At 36.4% G+C, this 23,610-nt stretch overlaps 1 protein-coding gene and 1 long non-coding RNA gene across 3 annotated transcripts in view; both read right to left on the bottom strand.

Annotated features, from left to right (window-relative positions):
- Positions 1-1,451: 1,451 nt before the first annotated feature.
- Positions 1,452-8,187, bottom strand: LOC139705443 (uncharacterized). Its single transcript, XR_011707355.1, has 2 exons — positions 7,253-8,187; positions 1,452-1,531 (listed from the first exon to the last, which is right to left on the bottom strand). It is a non-coding gene; the product is annotated as an uncharacterized lncRNA (long non-coding RNA).
- Positions 8,188-13,163: 4,976 nt separating this feature from the next.
- Positions 13,164-23,610, bottom strand: part of Mtmr6 (myotubularin related protein 6) — a 37,379-nt gene continuing 26,932 nt past the window's right edge. For both annotated transcript variants that reach the window (XM_071611317.1, XM_027941588.2), the window contains 5 exons: positions 20,176-20,225; positions 19,575-19,775; positions 17,629-17,760; positions 16,825-16,951; positions 13,164-15,375 (listed from right to left, as the gene is read on the bottom strand). In XM_071611317.1, coding sequence (XP_071467418.1) covers positions 15,115-15,375; positions 16,825-16,951; positions 17,629-17,760; positions 19,575-19,775; positions 20,176-20,225 — 771 coding nt within the window. In that variant the 3' untranslated portion in view covers positions 13,164-15,114. The remainder of the gene's footprint in view (positions 15,376-16,824; positions 16,952-17,628; positions 17,761-19,574; positions 19,776-20,175; positions 20,226-23,610) is intronic.

Raw genomic sequence — 23,610 nt, 5'->3', positions numbered from 1 at the left:
TACTCAGGCTGGCTTTGACCTTGTAATCCTCCTGCCTCAGCTTCCCAAGTCACTGGGATTACTGGTGTGCAACATGGCACCTGGTAGAATATTTATAGTTTTTAGTTTAATAGGTCTCATATAAACTCTGTGGGCAGAAGCCTGAAAATATAACCTTTCATAAGTAAATGAAGTGACCAGTGGAAGCTAAACCACTACACAGAAAATTCCATTACATAGAAAATTAACCTCCTATTCAGAAGTTGTCTTTTTTATAGTGACCTGTCACCATAGAGAGGTTCCCAAAGTTGCGGTTCTTTTAGGTGCTTATTTTCCTTTACATTTACATGGCAGATCATTCTTGTTCCCAGTCTTCCCTCTTAACTTCCTGTATTCTTGCATTTGTTCAACAGATCTTCATTGAGCATCTACTGTGCCCTAAGATAACGAGTTACATTATAGTATAACTATGTATCTCTTGTTTTCTTGGAGCATATGTTCAGGATAGATGGCTAGTAGTTTAAAAGGCTCACTTCTGACCTATTTTGGAAATAGACTAGAAAGGTGGATAAGAGAAAAGACACACAGAAGCCAGTGTCTCTCAGCCCACTCAGTTTCTCAGGCATTCCTGGCAGCTCCTGCCCTCCAGCCTTTCAACCCAATGCTAACTTCTCACTTCCTTCCTGTCTTTGCTCCCATATTACCCTCTCAGTTAGGCCACCATCACCTGCCGTCCTCCTAAGCCCTATTACTCTCATTTTTTTCATAATAACTAGCACTTTCTACCATTCAATATAAATTTATAACACAAGTATAAATTTAGTTTATTATCTGTCTTCTATTTCCCTTACAGCTCCTTCTGAGATTCTTCAGTGGCTCTTGTCCTACCCATAAATAAATTATAAACTCCCCTGAGTGTGTTAAGTTTGGTCTGGACCTGCCTCTGTACAGAATAAATTGTAACCAAACTTGATGTGTTACAGATGATAACCCATTCTGGAACAAGTAGCTGAGTCTCAGTCAATCACAAGAGACATTTAACTGTTCAGCCAATCACAAGTGATCAGCTGTTCAAACTATGTTCAAACAAGACAGCTAGGAGCTATAACCAACTGGGATGTCTGCTTCACTTCCATTTTCTATACATTACTTCCTATTCCCAGCTATAAATATATCCTGCCAATTTGATCATTCAGGCATTTTGGTCTAGGCTGCTGACCTATTCTAGAATCTTAATTAAAATCTGTAAAACTAGAGTTGTTGTAATTTTGTCTTTTAGTAGGTGTCACATTCAGTTCTTTTCAGCAATGATTATTATAATTCTATAGGCCACCAAGGCTATAACGAGTAACTAAGCCTCAATACCTCAAGGAGCTTATATTGTATTTGAGAAGGAAAATATCTTCAGTACTCTGTCCAATGCTATATTATTCAGTTTCTGTTGATGTGACAAAATGCTGGAGATAAACAACTTAAAAGGAGGAAAGGTTTATTTGGGCTCACAAAGTTTGAGGGTTTCATCCATGGTCAGTTGGCTCTGTGGTTTGGGGGCCTGTAATGAAGCAGAACATCATAATAAGGAGTACATAACAAAGAAGGTTACTCACTTCATGGCAACCAGGAAGCAAAGACAGAGACAGAGAGAGGGATGGGTATAGTACACTACAGACACACAGGCTTATTTGAATTCCTAGGAGTCTATCACAAATGGACTGCCCAGTTCTTACTGAGTATTCAGGTTAGTTCTCCTGAGTTCAAGTATTCATTGGCCTAAGATAAAACTTGAAGGATAAGTAAAAGTTGGCTAAAAGGAGGGACAAGGGGGATAGTTAAGGATATGGATAACACTGGAAAAGCTAATAAATTCCCCCAATGCCAGCAGGGCTCCTCAGTCTTCTAGTTCACACTGCTCTGTACCTTCTGATGGCTTCCCACTGCCCACAGAATAAAACCCAAGAACCTAACCTGTGAGCATGCTTGTGTGTCTGCCTCATCTTGCTGTTTGTACTGCTCTCAAAGGTGAAGATTTCAGTCTTCACTGTGAGATTTAACTCTCACAGGGAGGGATGAAGTCTGAAGTTAAATAAATGATTCAGAGAAGCTATGTTAATCAGCTTTTCATCACTATAACAAATACCTGGGATGATCAACTTATAAGTCAAAAAGATTTATTTTGACTCAGTTTTAGGAGTTCTAGTCCATGACCAGACAAACCCATTGCTTTTAGGTCTTTAGTGGTGGTGAGGTAGCACCTGATGACAGAAGCAATGGCAGAGCAAAACCACTCACTTCATAGTCAGGAAGTGAAAGAAAAAGAGATAGAGGTCCCGGTCCCACAATCTCCATCAAAAATATGTCCCAATCATCTAGACCGCCCACTACACCCTACCACCTCCCAATACAGGCCTTTAGGGGCTATTCAAGAACTAAACTATAGCAAAGGCAACCTGTACATACCTAAGAAGGTCCCAGTTGGGATCAAGGCCCAGTTTCCCAGATGTGATCTTAGTAACTCGCCCTTATATTGGGTTTTGCTCCTTCCTGAATGTTTATGAATCATAAAACTGCCAGGCATATAGCTTTTTTCTATACCTCTTGCACCCCTCCCTGCAAATATTAAATCCCCTCCACTTCTAAGCTGAGCATGTTCTATGTAGAACACCCAGGGCAGAGAGTCACATCCTTGAAACAAAAGCTTCAGTGGCTGAGTACATCAAAGGCACATGAAGTGCTCACTGCAAACAAGGTTAAGGGGTGCCAGACAAGGCACCAGAGGCAACTGATACTTGCTCAATCCAATTCATCCTCCTTCCTCTAATATATAAATCTGATTATGTAACATACACATACAATTTAAAATCCTCCAGCTCACCAAGACTTTCAACCCAAATAAAACAGAATAAAATCTGGAGGGTCTGGCCACCATCCCCTCCTGACCTGTGTTCCACACCACACCCATGGATGTGCTGGGCTCCTGCTCTATCCAAGAACCTGCAGCACCTGGTTTGGTCATAATTTATCTCATTCCTTTGTGCTTGACCATCTCTCCATCTTAAATGTTCCTTCTCCATCTTGAAACTGGTGAATTTCTACCCATTGTTTTAAAGCTCAACCTAACACTGCTTCTCCTATTTCCTACATGTTCCTACTTGGCCCATAGGAAAGAGCTAAATCTTGCATCCTGTGATCCTATGATGCTCATTACAAGCAAATGTTACAGGTGGAATAATGTACACAGTCTATCAATTTTCAAGTATTATATGCCTGTCTAGCATTATATGCCCCACTATCTTATGAGACTCTCCAAGTCAGGAACTACTATATCTGATTATATCTGTAGTGCCTTAAGCAATGTTTGACCCACAGATCATTTATTAAATATTTCTTGAAGGATAATAATGTGAATTGGTCACTTGGTTCATAAATTAGCCACTTTGCTATTAATTAATGCACATGTCACTTAACTGCAGAGAGAAACCAAAAATTTGTCCAAATAAAGTACACCTGAAACAAGCATGTAGTCAGGCAAAGGGGTTAAATGAAGAAAGAATCAGATATAAATTGCTGGATGTGTGTGTCTTTCCCGTCACCCCCTGTCCCGAAACCCCATGCTGGGGATGTAACCCAGGGCTTTGTGAACATGCACATGCTGCCAAGCACTCTACCAGTGACCTACCCCAGCCCCCCAGGTTCCATTCTTCTACCACTGATCCTTTTCTATCAAACAAAGCCTACTCTCTTTTCTTTTATGATTTACCCATTAAAATATAGACCTGGGAGGGCTACTGCCATCAATTTTATTAGTTCAAATCAAAATCCCCGGGAACTCAAAAATGAATGCTGAAATTGGAGAATTTAGAGTGAGAGGCATTGGGAAAGGGTAAATGGAGATAATGACAATGCAGAGTAGAAACTGGGTCACAACGTTCAGTGGGAATAATCAAGGAGAACAGAACCAAACACAAGGTCTTCCAAAGGGGAAATCACGGCTCTAGCAGCTGCATAGGAAGGAGACCCATCAAACATTTATTAACATTGTGCATTTTCAGAAACCATTTGGCAGAGTGCCACCTGGCCTGACTCCTGGAGCCTTGGCCCAAGCACCCCCACTCAGTGCTGGGAGACTGCTACAGAACACAGAGATTGCTAAAGTAGAATCTTTTCTGTTGAAGGACACAGAGGCCCTCAACAATGTTATGAATCCCCACTAAGGTCCTATGGTCTTATTATCTAGAATCGACAAATTTACAAATCCTAACTCACTTCCAACTCTAAAGGCCCCTAAAGTATTTAAATATGGAAGAGAAAGCATTGTATCAATATTTTAACATGGTTCTTTTAATTTCTCTTTTAACTTCACATGGTATTAGGAAAAAACAAATCCCTGAAAAGTATGGACCTATATATCCATCCATCCATCCAGTCTATCTATTAAGTTACTGCAAGGTACTAGGTATGTGCTAAACATTAAAAAAAAAAATTAAAAGCTTTCTGTCATCAAAAGATTTCTAGTTCAGGACAAAGGAAAAAAAAAAAAAACCTGTATATTTCTCTATCCATATGCAGGCTCCAGATATACTTATTCAGTTTTTCAAATTTAATGACCTTTAATTCCTTTTTTTTTTTTTTTTGGTAGCAGGGATAAACCCAGAGGAACTTAACCAGTGATCCAACATCCCCCACCTTTTTATTATTTTTGACAGGGCCTCACTAAGTTGCTGAGGTTGACTTTGAACTTGCAATCCTCCTGTCTTAGCCTCCTTAGGGTGCTGGGATTACAGGCATGAGCCACTGCACACCTGGCTTCATTATTTTAATGAAATAAAATAATTATAAAACTAAAATAATAGTTACTGGTCTTTATCAACAATTTTAGACACTCCATGAGCTTGGCTACAGACAGCCCTCTGATGTATGGGTCAAGATGCTAATGGTTACCTAAACAGTTTTTCAGGAACTTGGAGGCTGCTTCTGTTTATCTCAAGCCAGCTGAAACACATCCCTTCACTTGGGCCTGCCAGGTCTGATAGGTGACCTTTTGAGATCAGAGGGTTGAAAACTCTGCTCTCAGAACACGCTAGCACAGCCACTTTCTGAACAGGCATCCTATGAAGAGTCAGGAAGTTTGGTTATGCTCAGATCACCAATCACTTCCAGTCACCTTTCCTAACATCTCCCTGCTTCTTTGACTCATAAACACCCCTAAACCCAACCCTAAGGGAGATAGATTTGAGACTAAGTACTTCCGGCTCCTCATGTTTAGTTGCCTTATGAAGAAATTTTTGCACAGCAGGTAAAAAGGGCCTCATCCAATGACATTTCTACCTTCTTTAATATAACATCCAACCATCAACTCTTAGTACTCTCTAGTCACACCTTCATTATGACCACATTTTGAACTACTTAGAGTTCTACCCCAAAGTCATATACTCCTGTACTACTATTCCTTCATATATATCCTAACTGAATAACTTTCCACTTTTATTTACCTGGCTAAAGCCTACCCATTCATTCAAAGCTAACTTAGTCATACAAAAATAAAAAGGAAGCTTTTCATGAGCCTCCTCTAGCTGGCTTAGGACTTCCTTATGCCAGAACAGCAATAATTTTTCAGCCACCACAGCAGCGAAAAATGACAAAAAACAAAATATTTTATTGAAGATTGACCAGTCACAGTGGTTCTCAAACTGAAATATGCCTAAGAACTACCCAGGAACCTGCTGAAATGCTGAAATGCAGTACCTACTCCAATATTCAGATTCATGCAATTTGGAATTGGGCTCAAGAATCTACATTTTAACAAGTACACTAAGTGATTCTGACACACTTGATAGGGGAACTATCTTTTGTGAAACACTGAAGTACAGGCTCTCCTCCAAGCCCTGAATACACTGCTACCAAATTAACGTTCATGAAATAGCTCTCATAATTTTTCAATAACAAGTACTTGGCACCAAACATGATTCTGTGCTTCACACAAGACACCTAACTTGAATCCAGTAGGGCTGATATTATCTTCAGGCAAAGAAAGAGAAAATGATGGGGGTTAACTCTGTTAATTGCTAACAACAAAATTTAAACTTCAGCCTCCTTCCAGAAAACTATGTCCTGTGTCATTCTCTGCTCTACAAAGGCAATAACCAGAAGTTTCACTGGTATCTCCATGATGGTCAACTGGCTCAGATCCCTGATCTGGACTGAAAAGCTCTCAGCTTATTCCCCTACCTAATTTCCAATATACCCCCATGATCTGATAATTTTTTATTTATTACTCCATTTCCTCTTATATTTTAAATATCCCTCCTACCTAATGTTCCTGCCAGTGCTGTAGATACTTAGATCTTCATTTAATAAAATCATAAGCAACATTTCATCCAGTCAACAGCAACTTCTCCTCTCTCTCTTCCCATGTTACCAATTGATGGGGGAGTCAGATTTGAGCTCCTTTTTATCCCCAGGACTCTTTATCCATTAGGTATGCAATAAAGCTTTTTCTTGAAGCAAAAGCTCAGTCCCATAGGATTGGCTTCTACAGGGAAGCAGGCCCTTGCTCAATAACAGTTCCCCAACTTGATATTGACTAAAAATCATTGGATTGTACACTTAAAATGGGTGAGGTTTAAAAGATATAAATTATACCTCAATAAAGATTTTTTTTAAATAAAATCTTATCCTTAAACAATTGAACAATAAAGTTAGTCAGAAACAGACTCTAAGACTCAACAGAGAGCAGGGCATCATGGCAGTTTTCCTCAAGGGAAGATCACATGCCTTCTTCCCAGTTAGCTTCTTACTTGCTGGCCATTACAAGGTAAGCCTGCTGAGGACAAGGATATTTTGTATTTTGTTCTCTTTTATATCCCCAGCTCCTAGAATAATAACTGATAGTAGGCATAAAATAAATGTTAAATGAATTAATTTTAAAACTTCTATTTTTTTTTTTTTTTCCTATTCCCTCACTCTTCCACATAGAATCCAACTTCTTTCTCCAGGGAGGGGTTGGCCAACTTCCCAAAAGCCACAGATGCCTCAAAGCAGAGCTGACATTGGCTGGTCTCCAGAGTCTATACTCAACTACTCCTCAGTGCTGCTCCCCAAAGCACTGAACAAATGCTAGCTGGGATTACCATCAAATCTGCAAAGAGCTAGACTACATAGATCCTAAGAAACGGTCAAACTGATTTGTATAGTTTCTTCACTTAAAAAGAGGATGAGTAAATAAAAAAGACGGATTTTTGGGCTGGGGATGTGGCTCGAGTGGTAGCGCGCTCACCTGGCATGCGTGCGGCCTGGGTTCAATCCTCAGCACCACATACAAACAAAGATGTTATGTCCGCCGAAAACTGAAAAATAAATATTAAAAAAATTCTCTCTCTTAAAAGAAAAAAAAAAATGGCTTTTGAAACAGCAGGAAGAGTGCGGATTTTAGAATCCAAAAAGTTAAGTCTGAATTCAGATTCCTGGCTGTGTGACAGTGGGCACAATACCTAACTGCTCTGAGTTGGTTTCTTTACAAAAATAGCAAAATACTGTTATCCTTGTAGGGTTACTGTGAGACTTGATCAAAATGTCTGTTACATACCCACCTAGGCTGCATGAGACGCTCAATAAATGCCAAACAACTAAAAGAAATGGGAGGTCGAAACCAAAGTGGATAAAGCCATACAGGAAAGAACAAGTAGAAGATAGGAGGAGTAATACAAGGACAGAAAAAAAACAGGCAGAAAGGGGCTCAATGACATCTATGTAAAATTAAAACACACCCAAAGCACAGGTACTTCTAAGGGCATACATTCAATACATTAAATGAATGTTTTGGAAGGAGTAAAGGGGAATACAGACAAGGAAAGGGCTTGTGTGAGTTGCCACTGCTAATGGGAACACCTGAGATCCCAGACACTGGCCCTGCACCCCCACTCTCACTAACACACTCCTGCCTGTACTCAAGCAAGGACAGGCAAAGGGGAAGAAAGGCCAGCGTCTGTTTGTTCCCAAACTCCTTGATGTTTTGTTCTCCTATCTACCAACTGCTCAAAAAATCTACCCCCTGCTGGCTCCACTGAGCCTAAAATCCTGCACAATTCCCCTAGGTCCCCACCTGCCACAACTACTTTACCATCAGAGTTCTCCTTCCCCTCCTCAAATGCCAAGATGGCTTGCCAAGGACTCAGTTTTTGACAATCTGTCTAATGTCTGCTATCTCTAAAGAATACATTATTAGATAAATTAAAAATATTAGGATTTAAATTTTCTTATACGAACTGTACATAGTACACAGCTGGATTAGTTTTAAAAGAGCTCAAAAAAGTTGACAATGTCATCTGATAAGCTCAAAAATTGAAGTAAGGAACAGAGCTGGAAAGGTGAGGTCCAACTGCCTCCCCCCATGCTGCCCAGGAGCAGAGACACATGTACCTGTTGAGCACTTAAAGAGTGGTGACTCCAAATTGAGATGTGCTGTCAGTATAAAATATACCAGATTTTGAAGACCCACTACTAAAAACGAATATCACAAATAGTTTTATGTTGATAACTTGTGGGAATAATATTTTGGACATAATGTCTTAAGTAAAATTTACCATTAAAATCAATTTGACCAGTTTTCTTATACTTTTAAAATGTGGTTTTCAGAAAATTTTACACTGCAGATGTGGTTGCTTTATATTTCTATTAAAGAGAAAAATGGAGTAACTTTGGGCAAAGGGGAGGGAGGGTGGGGAGGGTGCATGGAGGCTGGAAAGACGGTGGAATGATATGGACATCATTATCCTAGATACATGTAATACTGCACATAGGGTGTGATGCTATATAGTGTACAGCCAGAGAAATGAAAAGTTGTGCTGCAATTGTGTACAATGGATCAAAATGCATTTTGCTGTCATATATACCTAATTAAATTAAAAAAAAAAATAGAGTACTGGTCTGGACTTTTTTAGTCAATGGCTTTATCACAGGAACATCCTCTGATGATATCTGATGATCTGGCAATCTTAATAAGTTTCTCACTCAGCTAGTTTCACACTCAAGTGAAACATATCTCCAACTTCATTTCTTTTATAATATTGCATGCTTGCTTTTGAATGGTAGAATGAGTCTAAAACTTCTCATAAAGCCTGTTTAAGTTTCAAACTTTTGGCAACCATATCAAAAGATGAATTGAAAATGAACTGAAAGGTAATGATTTAGTCAAGGAAGCCGAGAGCTTCCCCTTTTCCTTGCAGAAATGTCAGGTTTTCATGGTGGTCACCTCTCCTCCAGTTTGCCAACCTATAGCATGCCAACATGAAAGAATAGTAGGCCCAAACCAAACAAAGACATAAGAAAACTACAGATCAATATCCCTTTGGAATGCTACGCAAGAATCCTTAACAAAATTTAGCAAACTGAATTTAATAATACATTAAATGGACTACACACTATGATCAAGTGGGATTTAATCCTGAAATGCAAGGGTGATTCACATATGAAAATCAACTTTATATACCACATTAAAAGAAAGGACAGAAAAGAACTGCACTTGATCATCTCAATGTAGAAAAAGCATGTGACAAAATTCAATGTCCTTTCAAGATAAAAACATTCAGGGGCTGGGGCTGGGGCTCAGCGGTAGAGTGCTTGCCTAGCACATGCAAGGCACTGAGTTCGATCCTCAGGACCACATAAAATAAATAAATAAAATGAAGGTATTGTGTCCAACTACAACTAAAATATAAATATTAAAAAAAGATAAAAACATCCAACAAACTAAGCATAGAAGGAAACTACCTCAACATAATAAAGACCACATATGAAAACTCCATAGCTAACACCATGGTAAACGACTGATTAAGAACAAGACAAGGGAGCTGGGGTTATGGCTCAGTGGTAGAGCACTTGCCTAGCACAAGTGAGGCACTGGGTTCACCACATAAAAATAAATAAAGGTATTGTGTCTTATCTACAACTAAAAATTTTTTAAAAAATAAATTTTAAAAAAAGAACAAGGCAAGGATGCCCTACCCTCTTTTACCACTTTAATTTTATACTAGAAGATCTGGTAAGAGCAATTAATAAGCAAGAAGAGAAATAAAAGGTATCCAAACGAGAAAAAAAAAGTAAAATTATCTCTGTTCACAGATGATATGCTCTTATATACAGGAAATTTTAAAGGTTCTAAAACACTGTCATAGCTAATGCATTGAATTTAGCAAAGTTACAGGTACAAAATGAAAACAGAAAAATCAGTGGTGCATCTATAAACTAGAAATGGACAATCTGAAAAAGAAACTTAAAATTAAGAATTTCATTTTAAAAAGCATCAAAAAGAATACTTAAGAACAGATTTAATCAAGGGGACTAAAGATTTGTACACTAAATGCTACAAAATTTTGCTCAAAGACATTAAAAATGACACAAATGAAAGACACTGTATATTTGTGGAATGGAAGATAATTTAGTTAATATGTCAATACTAAAATGAATCCCTGGTGAAGAGGATGAAGAGGTAGAGTTAAGAAGCAGGGTGGAAGGGAAAGTAATAAAAGCAAGACATCTACATATAACTTTCTATGTACATTTGAATTTTGAACTGTGTAACTGTTTAACCTATTTAAGAAATGCACTAAATGAAAAAGAAAATAGGCAAATATTAAAATTGAAAACAAAATATGTTGCAAATCAATAATGTTAAAAAATTATTTAAGTAACTTTTGAATATAATATTCTAACTGCACTTCCTTATTTATGGTATATGTAAAGACAAGGAGAACTGCAAGGAAATATAAATTCTATCCTATTTCTATTATTAGTGATACTGATTGTAACTTTAAAACCATATTTTGTATGCTGAAAAACAAAGAAAACAATGTCAATGTTTCAGGCTATGAGAAACCAAGATTTTCAATATAAGGAAAAAGATAAAGCTCAAAGAATATACTGTGTTAATAATGTGAATTAATACTGCATAAACTTGTGATTTTTAAAAATATTATCGTCCCTAGCTCTATATATTGCAGACCTAGAAACCATGGCACCCCAATAGCAATGAGCACATTTAGTGCCCAGAGTTTGGTTTTCCAATAAAAGGAACTAAGTTTCCTTGGGAAAATGACTGATTCCGAAACCAGGCAGAAGAGTACAAGATGAATCTAAAACATCAGAAAACAGACATGCTCAAAACTAACATCAAGGGGCATATCAAAAAGTCATGAAATGAACTGAAGGGGATCTGTTGATCAGGATTAGAATACTTTGAGCACTAAGAGCATTTTCTGTAACTGATTATGAAAATCTCACTAAGTTTTTGAAGATGACTATGAGACCTCTTTACTCTGAAAATTAGTCATTCAAAAGGAAGAACTAAGCATTTGCCATGATTTTTTCAAGAGGAATTTTCCCAATTGACAAGTGAAAGCACTTAAAAAAAAAAAAAAAAAAAGGCTGGTGATGTAACACGGTAGTAAAGCATCCTAGGGTTCGATTCCCAGTGCCAAAAAAAAAAAAGACAAAATTAAAGAAACACTATTTTGTAATACCTCATGAAATAACTGATTATTAATGAATGCATTGTTAGGAAATGAGAATATTCAATTTGATGCCCCCAAATCACCTGACAGTATCTGCTAAGCACAAAGGGAAAAAATGTACCTTTATCGAGGAAAGATAATTCACATAATTAAATTGAGAATCACTCACAATGGAACAACTTAGCATTATACCCTCTTCCAATTCTTCAAGATCAAGTAGTCAGGAACTTTCCTAAAATACTTGATCTGAATCTAATGCCTCCTTGACAAAAGGCACAGCAGATAGAGGACCAAATTACACTATAAAGAAGCATCAGACAAATGTGGAAAGTATCTACGGCAGGTCTAGTTCAGTCAATGCAGAGGTGAAAAGGTGAGAGCACTGTCCAACAAAGGGACTGAAGGGTTATAAGCAAATGCAATACATGACCCTCAGCTGGACACCAATGCAAAATGGCAAGTCAAAAATCATTTGGGTGGGCACTGGGGTTGTGGCTCAGCAGCAGAATGCTCGCCTAGCACATGCGAGGCACTGAGTTCGATCCTCAGGACCACATAAAATAAATAAATAAAGTGAAGGTATTGTATCCAACTACAACTTAAAAAAAAAAACAACATGGGGGTGCTGGGATTGTGGCTCAGAGGTAGAACACTCGACTAGCATAAGTGAGGCACTGGGTTCGATCCTTAGCACTATACAAAAATAAAATAAAGGTATTGTGCCCACCTATAACTAAAAAATTAAAAATTGAAAAAAAATTGGGGAACCAGAAGTTACCCTTTTCTCAACTAGTCACTTTCTTCTTCATACTGACATCAGATCTGCCTTTGGAGACAGTTCAACTGGATGTGCTAACCCCTTCGATCTTGTTCATCTTTGAGAACAGGATGCCTATAGAGCAGATCCTCTTCCAGTGAGCCGCTGAAATTGATTGCATCTAAGATCGCTGCCAGAGTAACCCCCCAAAAAACCTCTGACTTCATTATAATCCATCTACATGCTATAGCGCCATGACAGTTGATATGACAGCACAAGAATGAACCATAAAAGGAACAAAAAGAGGTGGCATCTGAATTCCTGGAAAATCTCCACTTCTTCACAGAAAGACATGAATATTCCTACCTTTTATTGGCCTATCCTTCCCCTCATTTCTTTTACTCCATTAATACCCTCCCCAAACCCCAACAGATTGAGAAATTGATTTGAGAGTTTATCTCCTACTTCTCCTATTTTTGGCCAAGAATAAACAACCTTCCTTCTCTGCTCAGAGTTAGGCCTTATTATTGATTCCACAATTCCGAGCAGGGAAGAGAAGGGCCCAGTTTAGGGTCAAAACCTGGCAACAGAATGTTTGTACTCACTGGACCTTGCCTTCCATTAACAAGATGGTAATGGCATAATAGGTTCTAGTAAGACCGGCAAGTGACAGGAGACAAAGGAAAATTTTATAAGTTATTAACTCTTGTCTACTAAGTCTTTGAGCTCATTATGCCTCTTTTAAATATTGTGGGAATTACTTTTGTATATAACAGTAATTATTTACCTACAATCTTTTGGGAAATGAATTGCTAAAAATTTATACTGTTATATTACTATAATGTAAAGGACCATTTGCCTAGGTGAGAAAAAATACAAACACACACAACTTAATCCCACTTGTTTTTTCCAAAAGAAAAACATTCAAAGTAAAACATGGACATTTAATAACCTTTAAATAATACATGAAATAATTTACATGCTATATATTCCCAAATGCAATGAACATAAATCCAATTGTATAAGACATATACACAATCTACTTTTTGCCAACATATACCCTTATACTCAGGATGTTATCTGATTTCTCAGTCCATGTGTGAGTACACGTGTACACACACACACACACACACACACACACGTGTCTAAATTGAAAATTAAGATAATAAACCAAAGAGTGCAATATAAGAACTCTGCCCATGGAAGATTCTAAAACCATAATATGACTAGAACCAAGGCACAAAAGCTTCCCTTTGTGGTCATAAAGTTTCCTTTCCCAGTGCTTGCATATGTAAGTAGGATTGGTTAATCACATAAGTTATATTTCCGTTTAAAAACCAGTATTTTTCTTATACAGTATTACAGAACTACATTTGAAAAATAAACAGGATTAGATAAGCTCACATACAATAAAACTTTCTTTCACTTGAAAAAGATGCTTACATTCAAAGCTAACAATAGATATAGGTGTAATAAAAAGATGCATGAGGAATCCTATGCAAATTTCCTAGTACCCTTGAGTTGTATGTACCTCATGCCACCCAGGTAATTTAAATTTTTTATTTTAAAGCCAGATGTGTGATATTGCCAATGGCAATTGATTTGTTGTTGTTGTTGTTTGCTTGCTTATTAAAGATACGTACTAATACATAGAATAAACAGTTAACAAGGCAAAATGAAACACTTCCAGAGTTTTAGCTGCTTTTGTTAAATATTACCTAGGCTCCCCTTGGTGTCCCTTTTTTCCTTTAACATGGGGGGAAAAAAAAAGTTCCACATAGAAATGACTGTTTTAGAATTCATGCAGCCAAGCATAATCTAAAACTATCTGTCTACTTCCATTTTTACTTACCCCAAAGTTTTTGGGTACACTGAAAGTTAAATATTCTAGGAATAGCAACTCATTGGAAGGTAAGGCAGTTTAAAAAAATATATATATATGTGTACTATTCATTGTTTCTAAGAACAATTTTAGGGTTTAGCTCTTTACACTTACACAGTTATCAAAGGATTAAAGCCAACCACAAAATAAGAATCAATAGAATGCAGTAATCCATATATAAAAGACGGTAAAATGTGTTTGTATGTATTCAAGAAATCAATAATCTAAGCTACAAGTAATAAATCACCAAATGTAGCACTAAACAAATTACAATCAGTATAAGACCTTCAATTTCATTAATTTTGAATATGGAAATGGGACTGGCTAAACATGAATTAAACAGTACTTCTGCAACTGTTTATCAGGAGTATTGATGCATGCAACCCCTGCAGTAATGAGAGTGCAATTCTTTACAAACTAAATGAGGTTGATCAATAGAAAAACAAAGCAAACCCCATCTTGTTCTAGGCTATAAAACTTAAAGGTAAATAATAAACTGAGAATTTATTTTAAGGCTCTCTTAGAAATATTTTTCATGGCACTTCAATATTAAACACCACTAAAAGGCAGAATATGTAAATATTCATAGTTGCACAGTTACATAATTAAAAGTACATGCCATGTTAATTATTAAAGGATCATTTTGTTGAATTTTCTTACCTCACAGTTACAATTAAGGAAAGCTATTCATGTTTTGCTGTAATTAACATATAAACCATACAGAAATTTCAATTCACTAGTGTACAGTGCAAATTGTGTTTTGAGTAAATATGGCAAATACCACTCATTTCTTACAGAACTGAATGTCATTCCTTGCTAGAAATCCAATTAAACTGACTTATTTTTCTTACAAGAGCAGTTAATTTCCTTTCTTCCACCATTCATGTACTGTTAAACCCCATTCTAACTCCCCTTTGGTCATGGCACATAGACCATCCTCACCATAATTCATTTCTTGTTCTATGTTCAGTCCAGAAAAACACTTGGAAAGTCTAACAGGTCATTCTTGCCACACCATATTCTAAGCTGACCACACCAGGTTCCGATTTGGAAAACTCTTCTGTATAATCACTGTAACGATTATCTGCTGGGTTGCTGCCCTCTATAGTTCGAAGCGCATCATTCACTGGTAGTAGAGTCTGTTCTTTAAGACACAGAGAAGTTTTGAGGGTAGGTGATTCTGGATGAACGGAATGTAACAATTCCTTGGTGAGGATACCATCTGATTGCTTATTTTTACACTGCTTAATTTTCTAGAATAAATAAAATTTGAAAAAAAATTACACACCTCATGGTCAATATATGTTGGATAAAAAAACGTGCTTTTGCAAATGTTCTCCTTATATATAATACAAAATTACATCTTGAAAAATAAAATCTAGGGCACATGATACAACTTAAAATTCTGTTTACAATTTTTACTGTGGAAAATGCTTTTGTAAGTTTTTATATTTATTAAACAACAATCCAGCCACACTTGACTGCAGATCACTAGGCCTACATTTGAAAAAGACATATATTACCTAGAAAATATAACAAGTAAACATTTTATAATGAAAGAAATGTATATGAGACACTGTCTTTGAAATTGAAACTATATTAACAACCATACACTTATGACTAAAGGTCATACTGACTGTGAAAAATTTTTCTTACAGAGTCTTCCTACAATGGTTAGATGGGTGTACATGATAGGCTTTAGAATAGCAATAGAACTTATTATTTTAAATACAAAGGTGTCCTGTGGCAGAGTATTATGCTCTCTAAACCCTTGGGCTGATCTCCAGATAATCTTGTACTACCCATATTTTGGACTTCCTCTCTTTTCCATATTCTCCTACAATTTACTCAAGCAGTCACTACACCTTGTTATAAAAAAGATGACTAAGGGACATCTGCCTGAGAGGCAGATGAGACAGCCTTTCTAAGTTAAAAACAACTGTCTAGTATTTTTTAAAAATGCACATGCATTTTCTGATCCTTTCTGGTTATAAATGACAACAAAGAAAATATTAAAGGAAATTCTTAGAAGAGAGGGATTTCTTTTCTTTTTTTTTTTTTTGTCGAGGGTGGTAACAGGGATCGAAGCCAAGGGTTCAATCTTTATCACTGAACACATTTTCAGCCCTTTTTTATATTTTATTTAGAGACAGGGTCTCGCTGAGTTACTTAGAGCCTTGCTAAATTGCTGAGGCTGGCTTTGAACTCATGATCCTCCTGCCTTAGCCTTCCAAGCCGCTGGGTTTACAGGCATGTGACCCCCATGCCCAGCAAGAAGACAGGGATTTCTCAATACACACTCAAAAAACAAAATGTAAGGATCGATCAGTTTAACTAATATGAAAATCAAAACATCTAAATAAAACATACACTATATAAAGTAGAAAATATAAGAATAAGCTGAACAAAGCTGTTTGTTAACACACATTTGTATTATGCACAACCAGACAACTAGTGTCTTGTATGTAAAGAGCTCTTATAAATAAATCAATAAGAAAAAGGCAAATGAGCCAACAGAAAAATGTGCATAAGTTTGAACAGTTCATTCACAGAAAACAAAAACCAAATGAGTAATAAACACATGAAAAGTCACCCAACTTCATTTCTAATCATGGAAATTCAAAAGTGAAACAACTTAAACAGAGCAAGTTAACTAATTTTACATTTTAAATATATTATTTTAGACACTTCAGAATACTTACAGATTCTAGGTCTTGAATATCCTTCTCTAACTGCTTATTTTGTTCATTCATGTTCATAATTATATTGAATATAGACTGCCTCGGATGCAATGTTCGATCAAATTGGTGGTACATGTTTCTCCAAAACCTTTATGAAAAAATAAAGTTTTTACCAAAACTCAGAAAGAATAAGCTCTAGTGTTCTATAGTATAGCAGGGTGATAATACTTTATAATAACCTATTATAATATTTTATAATAACCTATTATTATTTATTATGAATAATTAGAAGAGAGAAGCTTGAAGGCTCTAAACCCAAAGTAATGATGAGAAGATACAAACATTAATTATTTGTTCAGTACACATTGCATCACATTGTACTTCATAAATATGTACAATTATTATATATATATATATATATATATTTTGGGGGGGGGTACTAGGGATTGAACTTAGGGGCACTTGACCACTGAGCCACATCCCTAGCCCTACACTGTATTTTATTTAGAGACACAGTCTCACTGAGTTGCTTAGTGCCTCGCTGTTGCTGAGGGTAGCTTTGAACTCCTGATCCTCCTGCCTCAGCCTCCTGAGCCACTGGGATCACAGGTGTGCGCTACTGTGCCCAGCCAATTATTATATGTTAATCAAAAAATTTAAAGTAATTGTTTAAAGACATGGAAATGCTTACTGTTCTGATTTGATCATTACACATGTATTATGCTATACTCCCTAAATATGTACACTTAGATAATAAATTAAAGAATTAAAATAAACTGTGTTTGAGAAAAAGTAAATATAAACACTTCAATGATGCGAACTTACTTAAAATTGAAAGATACTGTATTTGGTTCCAAAACTGTAAACCTCTGAGATTTGGAACTGTAGAGAGGATTTAAGTACTTCTTTTGGTCATCCAAAAGAAATGGCCACAGGGAGTAAGTTTTCTCCTTCAACCTTAAGGTAATAAGAAAAATATAAAGATCTTTCTTAGAGATGCAAATTATTACTGCTAATATCATTTTCATAAAGCAAATAATTGTTTCCAAAGTAGATTTAAGTTTTAGTTTTTCTATTCAGTGTGATGTCTTGTCTCTTTCATTCATAATCATGCAAATAAATCCATGTCTCTAAAACATAACACAGGTATACCATTTTCTCTATACTATACACTTTAAACAATTCCTCTCAAGTCACAACTTCGAAAACTTGGGTCTCTCTTATACCTATTTTAAATCTCTGCACACATATATGTGGAACAAGGCACTACTAGAGCTATCTGTTTGGCCTTATTCTCTTAATCCCATATCTAGACCCCACTGATGTCAGTGCAGAGAAATAGGCAAAATTATGACATTATGCAAGAGTTTTTAAAACCAGTTATATTGAAAATCTAAAGGAGATGGTAAAGGCAAAACAGTATACACTAGAATCCAGGAGGCAAAGGGAAAATCTTCTATTTTTCCATAAGAAGATGAGCCATAGGCATGTTCTTAAAGAAAGACTACTATTAAATATACCCTTTATTTCTATTTTTTCATTTCTGAATATGTTTGGTACTAATTGAGAATAGATATTTCCTAGCTTTGTACTCCAAGTCACCTGCTTCAAATTATGATTAACTCTTATGAATGACTATAACGCAGAGTGAAAGTCTTAATGTTTTTGACATGTTTGTCTCTGACATTTTATTTGTTATTGCCTTTATATATCTTTTTTAAAATTTATTTATTTATTTTTTTAAGAGAGAGAGAGAGAGGGAACTTTTTTTAATATTTATTTTTTTAGTTTTCGGCAGACACAACATCTTTGTTTGTATGTGGTGCTGAGGATCGAACCCGGGCCTCACGCATGCCAGGCAAGCACGCTACCGCTTGAGCCACATCCCCAGCCCGCCTTTATACATCTTTAGAATTTTCTACATCCTCAGTTCTGCCATCAACTGTATTAGGAGCATGTGGCTATCTTCAAACTATTACCAGATTTAGCTTCTCTAATATATCATTCAGATGTTCAAGAATCTAGAACTGTTCTTTACTGCTACTGAAAATAATGTAAATTCAGAAGCCAAACCTAAAAATATATATAGGACCTTTCGGTCTTACCCCAGATCTCACCTGCATCAAAATACCACCTGGTTGGGAAAGAACAGGTGAGTTAGGGTCATACAGTGTTTCAGAGGTTATGGGGGACCCCACACAGGAACAGACACACTACAGCCAACACAGGTAGACTTAATTTCTCCAAAGAACTATCTCTTCAGAAATGTGAGGAGAGCTATAAGGCTCCATATTATCTTAAAACAAACCAAATCTTAAACATTCTACCACACTTTTAAACTAGTGACCACTGTTTTGTGGAAAACAAATTAATCTAAAGACTTCTCTATTCTAAAATATATATTTGAACTAAAAAGGAGAATGAGGGAAGTTTCTAGGGTATAAGCAGTGTTTCTTTTTTTCTCAGTGCTGGATATATAGGCAAGTAAGATAAGATTTAATGAGCTGCACACTTAACGCTAAATGTACTTTTTTGTATCTACATTATACTTCAAAATATACTTAAAGATATATTTTAACTATTAACCTGGGGGGTGGGGACACTAGGAGGGTATTTAGCTTTAGAAATATAGACAATAAAATCTTCACAATAAAATTTAGTTCTATTTCATACTGTTGAGCCATTTAATTAAGTCCACCATAATTTATGGCTGTGTGACTTCAGCTGTGTAGGAAAAAAAAAAAGAGCCCATTTTCATGAAATCATCTTACTTGAGTTCTTCTCTTTCCTTCTGACAATTTCCAAGGAAGTTTCCAAATTGGCATGAATGAATGTGTTCATGGATCTGAAGAAGAAATGCTTCATTGAATTCAAATGCTTGTGGAAACTGTTCCGTCAAATGCCACACACACTCCAAGAATTGAGTAAACACTGGTGAAACTTCCTTTGGGTCACCATCCAAATGGCCACACCTAACCACCCCGACAAGAAAGCAAAAACTTTAAAAAATGCCTCTGAAAATAGTCCATTGTTCAAGTACCGTTAAACATACAAACTATAATTCTAAAATGCACATTAACACAAAAATTATCATTTTTTATTGAAACCATTTATATGTATGAGTTTTGTAACAACAATTTTAAAGGATGTGTTACCTTCAAAATACTACAATTCAGCCAAAAAGGAAGGTGATAGTCATGAAAATAACACAGATATTAGAATAAAAAGCAAAGACAAAAATTAAATCTGTCTTCAAATACAATACTATGTAAAACCATACCTCTCTCTCCTCCCACTAGACGTAAGTGTTAAACACAGAAACACTGTAGTACCCTATTTTACAAAAGACATAAATGTACAACTGCCACTCACCTCTCTGAAAATTTATGTCCAAATGAGATCCAATCTTTTTCTATTAAAACCTTAATGAGAAAAAGTAAAATATACTTTGTAACTATTTGTAACTTTTTTCAAAATGGTTTAAATTCTATTAGCTTAAAAACAGCATTTATACTTTTGGATTATGGTTGAGAACAGAACAACAACAACAACAACAAAAAAAATACTACAGGCAAAGATGTCTAGAACCTGCACTAGTGGTGGGATTAAAGAGTGAAAGTACATAAAATGAAAGGTCTCATGAAAAATTTGTTTATTATATTTTAAGTGAAAAGTGCATGTTATAAAACAATATTACACTTAAATTTTTGTATGTAGGAAGATGACATAGAAAAGGCTGGGAAGATCAGGCCGCAGGCCTATACTCCCATCTACTCGGTAAACTGAGGCAGGAAGAATACAATTTCAAGGCAAGCCTGGGCAATTTAGTGAGAACCTGTCTCAAAATAAAAAACAAAAAGGGCTGGGGATGTGGCTCAGTGGTAGAATGTCCCTGGATTCAATCGCCAGTACCAAAAAAAAAGTAAACTAAAATGCTAACAATGGTGAACTCTGGGTAGCAGACTGAGGTGTGAACATTAAACCTTTTGGGCTTACTTTTACATTACTTATAACAACTTTTTTGTGAGAAAAAATAAATGATCAAAAAGAGCAATGAAAATCACTGTTTAGAATCAAATCCAAATGTTAATATTTATCCTCCTGAATGGATTATCTTTATTTATCTTTCTTCTCTGTCATAGGCTTCTTTATTTATCAACTCCACTGAAATGCAGACTTCTAATGTTTTCAGTCTAATTTAAACATATCTTCTTAGTATTTACTATACCTTATAATTTCACTATATAATTGGCAAGCAAATTCTCTTCACAGTGTCAACATTGCCACTTTCACTTCTCCAATTTTGTCTTAAATCTATATCATTTAGGCAAAAGGCCATATGTCATAATAGTTAAGGATGAAGTTTCTGAAGTACAGGCTTGGGCTCAAACCCTGGTTTCACTACTTCTTCTCTTGTGTGACCTTGGGACAAGTTATCTTTGGGCTGGAATCACTGATTTCATTCTAGGTCCTCTGCATCCATTTAGACACATCCACACCTAAATCTTAACTAGATTATTTCACTGAACCTGTTCCTTTGTTATGTTCAGTGAGTAGCAGGAGAGGGGCACCACCCATGCTAGAAACCAGTTCAGGAGACTAAAGGAGGGCTCTTCTACCACACACTCAATTCTGATTCTAAGTCCTTTACATTTCTGAAACCCAGTGCCTCCCTATCCACTATGTGTTGCTACCTTAGTTCTGGTCCTTTTTTTTCTCTTCACTTATTTATCATGAATGGTTTCTACCCTGGACTCCCAGTCTCTATTTCTTCTCCCCTCTGCTTTCAAGACACCAAACCATCTTTCAAGAACATAAATCTAATCAAATTACTTGAAGTTACTGTTTTTTAAAGGCTAATGTTCAATGCCCAAAGAGGGAAAAGTCTGGGCTGGGGTTGTGGCTCAGTGGTAGAGTGCTTGCCTAGCATGCATGAGGCACTCGGTTCAATCTTCAGCACCACATAAAAATAAATAATAAAGACACTGAGTCCACCTAAAACTAAAAAATAAATATAAAAAAAAAGAGGGTAAAGTCCAACTCTAGCCCCTTTTCTTCTTCAGGACCCCACTCTAACACCCTAATCTCCATGTTTCAACATCATCTGCAGTCACCTAAAGGGGCAATGCTGTAGTTCACATTGCTCCTGTTCCGAGACACTCTCAGTACCCCGGTCGTTCATTACATTACTTCATTTGACGCCCAGCAAACAATTAAAGCCAAACATGCCAAAGAAAATATTCTTCATTTCTAGCAGGGTGCAATGGGTACAGTATACCCTGAAATTCCAGCTCCAGGAGGCTAAAACAAGAGCCTCAGCAACTTAATAAGACCCTGTCTCAAGAATAAAAAACAAGACAGGCACAGTGGCACATGCCTGTAATCCCAGCTGCTCAGAAGGCTGAGACAGGAGGATCACAAATTTAAAGCTTCAGCAATGGCAAGGTGCTGAGTAACTCAGTGAGACCCTGTTTCTAACTAAAACACAAAATAGGGCTGGGGATGTAGCTCAGTGGTTGAGTGCCCCTGAGTTCAATCCCTGGTTTCCGCAAATTAATAAATTTATTTAAAAATTTAAAAAAGAAAAGAACAGGGTTCCCCTGGGTTCAGTATCCAGTACTGGTAAAATAATTTTTTTTTTCCTTATTTCCATATGTCCTATCGCAGACTGAATATGTTAGCAGCACAAAACAATAGTGCTGAAAAGGGTTTGGTGATTTTAAATCTTTAAGATGTCACTATTAAAAATATCTATGGGGTTGGTGATACAGCTTAGTAGTAGAGCACTTGTCTAGCATGTGTAAGGCCCTAGGTTCAATCTCCAAAACCATTATCAAAAATAAATAAATAAAAAGTAAAAAATCTAGGGCTAGAAGCATAGCTCAGTAGTACAGCACCTGCCTAGCATGACTGAATCGTGGGTTCAATTTTTAGCACAGGGGGGAAAAAAATCTAAATTTATGAAAAATTTCTAGTATTTCTTCATTTATTAAATATACCAAAAGATGTGAAATTTGAAAGTTAATCTGATCATATATTAAAAAGCAAAAAACAAGGGCTGGGGTTGTGGCTCAGTGGTAGAGCACTTGCTTAGCATATGTGAAGCACTGGGTTTAATCCTCAGCACCACGTAAAAATAATGTTAAAAAAAAAAAAAAAAGCAAAAAACAAAAGTCCAGAGCCATTTTTTCAACCAGGGATTGAACTCAGGGGCACTCAATCACTGAGCCACATTCCCCAGCCCTATTTTGTGTTTTATTTAGAGACAGGGTCTCACTGAGTTGCTCAGTACCTTGCCATTGCTGAGGCTTTGAACTTTCGATATTCCTGGCTCAGCCTCCTGAGTTGTTGGGATTACAGGCGTGTGCCACCACGCCCACTAGTGCTTTATTTTCACAAGACATGAAATGTGTTCAATGGAAACTTAATCTTCACATATAAACATGCCTAATATGTTACTCACCTAACAAATAAAGGTGTTTTAAACAGAAAGTTTGCTTCAGAATCTAATTTTTAAGTATTTTTATATGTGCATTGTTTTACATTAATTTTTTAGACAAAATGTTACAATTTTATTTTCACTGTAACATTTAAGATGGGAAAACAAATCTCTAAATCTAAAGTTTTTGCCAAAGATATAGCATGAGTGGAAATCTGTCTAACTGGCTCGAGATTTCTCAACCTTAGCAGTATTGACATGGGGCCAGATAGTTCCTTGTTATGAATTTGTCCTGCATAAGGATATTTAACAATATTTCTGGCTTCTACCTGCTAGATACTTGCGCACCATTGCCTTTCCACACAAAA

Source organism: Marmota flaviventris, chromosome 4 (genome assembly GCF_047511675.1).
Source record: "Marmota flaviventris isolate mMarFla1 chromosome 4, mMarFla1.hap1, whole genome shotgun sequence".
In the NCBI taxonomy this organism is placed as follows: domain Eukaryota; kingdom Metazoa; phylum Chordata; class Mammalia; order Rodentia; family Sciuridae; genus Marmota; species Marmota flaviventris.
The sequence above is the reverse complement of the archived record's forward strand: the minus strand, read 5'-3'. Positions and strand labels throughout refer to the sequence as shown.